Source organism: Pseudorasbora parva, chromosome 11 (assembly GCF_024679245.1).
Source record: "Pseudorasbora parva isolate DD20220531a chromosome 11, ASM2467924v1, whole genome shotgun sequence".
Taxonomy (NCBI): domain Eukaryota; kingdom Metazoa; phylum Chordata; class Actinopteri; order Cypriniformes; family Gobionidae; genus Pseudorasbora; species Pseudorasbora parva.
The window spans coordinates 27,979,442-27,983,832 of NC_090182.1; the positions used below are offsets into that span (position 1 = coordinate 27,979,442).

The 4,391-nt window shown below is 36.6% G+C and overlaps 1 protein-coding gene across 1 annotated transcript; it reads right to left on the reverse strand.

Annotated features, from left to right (window-relative positions):
• Positions 1 to 629: 629 nt before the first annotated feature.
• On the reverse strand, positions 630 to 3,117 carry fgf20b (fibroblast growth factor 20b). The gene is made up of 3 exons (XM_067456615.1): positions 2,575 to 3,117; positions 1,916 to 2,019; positions 630 to 1,671 (listed from the first exon to the last, which is right to left on the reverse strand). Exons 1-3 carry the CDS (start codon positions 2,849 to 2,851, stop codon positions 1,426 to 1,428), a joined length of 627 nt encoding a protein of 208 aa, XP_067312716.1. The 5' UTR covers positions 2,852 to 3,117; the 3' UTR covers positions 630 to 1,425.
• Positions 3,118 to 4,391: the final 1,274 nt, after the last annotated feature.

The following is a 4,391-nucleotide window of genomic DNA, read 5'->3' on the forward strand; positions in this document are numbered from 1 at the left end:
TTTTATACCAACTCCCCCCCCCCCATCTCATTCAGCAGACACATTGTAGCCTATCTTTATAGCTTTGCCTGATGTGTTTATAGCAGGCATCATCATTACTAAGCATCAGTGGAGATTACTCTAACTTTGGGTTTGACCCAAAAGAAAAGGTCAGTTTTTATTCCACTCAGATTCAGTCATTGTGCAGCTGTTACCTGAGAAGGTCTCGCAAAAGAACTTTGATGCTGATGAGTGCAGGACAACCTTGGGTCTAGGCTAAACAACAACTTAAAGGGACAGTTCTGCCAAAAAAAAAAAAAAATCGTCATCATTTACTCATCCTCATGTCAATCCAAACCTGTGATTTTCTTTCTTCTGCAGAACACAAAATAAGATATTTTGAAGAAAGTTAATAATAACTTGTTAACCCCTGACTTCCATGTATGGGCAAAAAAACACAGAAGACCCACAGAAGAAAGAAATGTATACCATTTTGGAATGACACGAATGTGAGAAATGATGACAGAATTTTCATTTTTGGGGGGTGAATTATGCCTTTAAAAAGAAGACAGCTTTGGTCGGGTTCCCTTTTTTGTGCACAACAAATCAATTCATAGTTTAAGAATCTATGATTACTATGACAGAAAGGATAAAAAATAGAAAGGATCTTTAATGTTTTCCTGATGATAATCAATTCTGAATGAACAAATTGTTTCAAACAAAACTAGCTTTTTTTTATGACAATACTTGGCCTGTAAAATGTACTGTGCAGCATGCCATTTTGGGAAATCCTGCTCGAAACAAATGTATTAAAATCACAGAGTCTCATGGCATTCTTCATACTTTTGTAATAGGAAATCACAATCTTTCTTGCCTTGTAATAGCATAGCAGTGATAATAAGTGACTTTTACAGTTTCCGTCATATACAAAGAACAGCTTTGCCAATATTTCAAAGCACCTTCTACTGTATGGTATAATAAAAAATCTACTTTTAGATGTAAAAATATATATTTATATTTCCAAATAAATAAATACATACAATAAATATGTGAATCAAGAACTGTATAAATAACATCGTGTGAGATGGCATCTCCTGTTCTCCACCATCCCAGTTCTGTCATCTCTGAGCTTCACGTAAGCATTGTTCCTTCAAGTCCTTCTTAACCCATATCGAATATTTCCAGAGCAAAGCAGCACCATGCTTAAAAGCTCCAAAACCCTCAGTTTTGGTTACCATAGTTATGCAACTAGTCAGTCAGAACCAGCAACAAAGACACAAACCGCGGCTTGGCTTTCACACTTTGGGAGTCTGTCTTCACCGTCAGTACTGGCCAGTGCATTTCCAGAGCAGATCTGATGTTTGGACGCTTTGGCCAAACGTTATCATCTCCTCCTCATGTAGAAGACACTGGGCATCTCTCTCACCCGATAACTCACAGATGGTCTCAACTGTGTCCAAGCACCTCTTTGTAAAGTTCTGGAACTTTGTCAGGGTCCACTGGCCTTGGAAGAAAGTGAGTGAACTTTTGATGTCTCCTTGATTTTGTCCCATCCCGTGGCGTGCCGTCCTTGTTGAGAGCCACGAAATATCGCGCTCCTCTCTCCCCGTGCTTGTAGAGATTAGAAGAGTATGTGTTGTACCAGTTCTCCTCAAACTGCTCACGGAAGATACATTCTGCTGTGAGTTTCTCCTAAGAAACAGAAAACATGTTGGTGAACTAATTCATGCAGTTTCCTCATAACTCAAAACATGGAGAGAGAGAGAGAGAGAGAGAGAGAGAGAGAGAGAGAGAGAGAGAGAGAGAGAGAGAGAGAGAGAGAGAGAGGTGGTCAATATGATTAAACATATATGCCATCTACTGGGCTTGAATAAGAAAAACAATTGTGCAGGATCATTCCTCTTAAAAAGTCAAAACCGGGTAAAAGTCTGCTTACAGAGCCATAAAGTTCTCCCTTGTCGTTCATCCCGAGGTAGAGACCACTGTCCACTCCACGGATGCTTATTAATCCAACTGCAAGGCTTATGAACTCCAAAATACCTGGAGAAGAATAAATCAATTGTTCATGAGATGTTCTTTGAAGTCTAAATCCTCATCATGTATTGTGAGAAAGTTGATTTGCAATTAATTTTTCATATCTATAGTATAGTTCATGGACTAGTATACAGTTTTTTAAAAACAGAATATCTATCTATCTATCTATCTATCTATCTATCTATCTATCTATCTATCTATCTATCTATCTATCTATCTATCTATCTATCTATCTATCTATCTATCTATCTATACATTAATAATAATAATAATAGATTTGTTTTTTGCTGTTAAGTTTTTTTTGAGTTGGATATTTATTTATTTACTAATAGAAATTACAAAACAAATGTATTACTTTTTTATTACATGCTATTCATACTCAAGGTAATGTTGAAAGCAGAACATACATTTAAAAGTTCTGTTCTATTTAAGTTGAGCGATTTGAACTATAAAAACTGGACGACTTGTATTTATAAAAGTGTACAGTCACAGGGCTATTGAGTTCATATTATGATTCAGTTTAAACAAATCGAACAAGCTGTAAATAAAGTGAAGAATTACCAAAACGACTGTGGTCCTTTCTCGTGCCCTGCACACTGCCGTCCGGGAGTATTTCCAGGTGAAATCCAGTCCTGCAGTACAACTGTCTTCTCCGCAGGATCCCTTTCAAGTGCGTTAAATCTGCGGAGGTGCTCCGTGACAGTCTCTCTGCTGGAACTAAATGATCATTCAACAGCCCGAGGTTTTCTCCTAGAGGTGGTAGAAAGAACTGTGATCCGACCTGTCCGAAACCCTCCAGGCTCTGTAAAAACGTCCCGATCTCTCCCACAGCTGCCATCACAAACCTCCAACCCAAGAGCGGTCAGGGAAACTTGATCTAGATGAATACGGTGAAGCAATCGTTCAGAGCTATTGGTTAAGACGAATAATATCCATGCGAGTACGTCATTTGTAGTGGATCCATGCTGAGCGCATATGAAATATCACTTGACTCCAGTGGATTATAAAGACATATCCAGTGGGAAAGAAGCAGTGACTGCAAGTAACTGACTTTAGACAAGTCCTTTAATTTCTGCTCTCATGCCTCGTCCACATGGAGGCCGGTGGTGCTTTCTGACATGAATAAATGTGCAGCAGGTATTGAGGCAGCAGGTATGTGTTGTTGTGGGAAGTGCTTTGCGCAGTGAGTGGCTGCTGCGCGCGGGGCAGGTGCAGAGCTCGGGCTTCTGTGGGCGGGACATCACTTTGGTCCAGCCTCGAGTTTTTGCCCACAATCACAATCATTTTAAAATTATACAATAATTTAAATTAAAAAAAAATATTAGTTTTACAGTGTATAAACGAAATATACACTGTAAAACTAATATTTTTTAAATTTAGATTATTTTATAATATAATGTCAAAAATGTTCAATGTATTGACTCAAATTTAAAAAAAAAAAAGTGTAGCCTATATGCCTATGTTTGTGAGGGCATTTGCATATATTGTGGGAACCAAATGTAGACTATCCTATCTCACAAGCAGCAGTTATATAATTGTTGTCATAGAGTAATTATGTTGTTTTTAATGTTAAATATCATTAGCTCATTAAAACTAGATATTAGTGTGGGGCTGTTACGGAGGGTATTTTACAACGAGTTACGGGGGGGGGGGGATAAGGCTATAATGTAGACTACTTCTGTTCTGAACTCACACATATTTCCAGTGTAAAGTGCACAGCCGAATTTGACACAATTAGGCTATAAGAGTAGTCTACAAACACTACATGGTAATGTTTTTGTTTGTTTGGTTGTTTGGTTTTTGAGTTGTTAACCCACGTTTTATGTAATTCTATAGGTTTACTATTGTATTTACTTTTTATTTATTTAAATGTTTCCTATTTGTTTTACTATTTGTAATTAAAAAAAGAATAATACAATTGTGGGTGAGTTGGGATACTGTTAATGATGGGCAATGCAATAATTTGACTTTACATAGTTATTTATTATATTTTTTGTATTTTATTTATTATTTATTTATTTATTTTTAATTTCAGATTTATACATGAATCCCATTTTATGGGAATTGGCCTATTATAGGTTATAAACGTTTGTGAAACAGGCAAAAAATAAAAATAAAAAACATTTACAGACATTGATCAAATCTACAACACACTCTTACAGTATTTTAGCTATAATGGTTACCATGCCAATTTTTAAGAATAAAAAAAGCAACGATAAAATGAAATAAAGCTTTTTTGATGGACGTCTCCTCAAAACGATATTTTAAAAAATAACATGTTGACTTCTAACTACGATCTGAATAGAAACGACAAATGACTGCAAACACAGCTGCTAATGTGTTCATGCATGATGTTTTGAAGCGAGGTCGCATCTCGC

Excerpts from the sequence above, each read along its gene's own strand:
- fgf20b (XM_067456615.1), bottom strand. The coding sequence starts at position 2,851 with ATGGCAGCTGTGGGAGAGATCGGGACGTTTTTACAGAGCCTGGAGGGT. Across the intron at positions 2,020-2,574 it reads AAAGGACCACAGTCGTTTTG|GTATTTTGGAGTTCATAAGC; the intron begins GTAATTCTTCAC and ends ATTCTTCTCCAG. Across the intron at positions 1,672-1,915 it reads AGGGAGAACTTTATGGCTCT|GAGAAACTCACAGCAGAATG; the intron begins GTAAGCAGACTT and ends TCTGTTTCTTAG.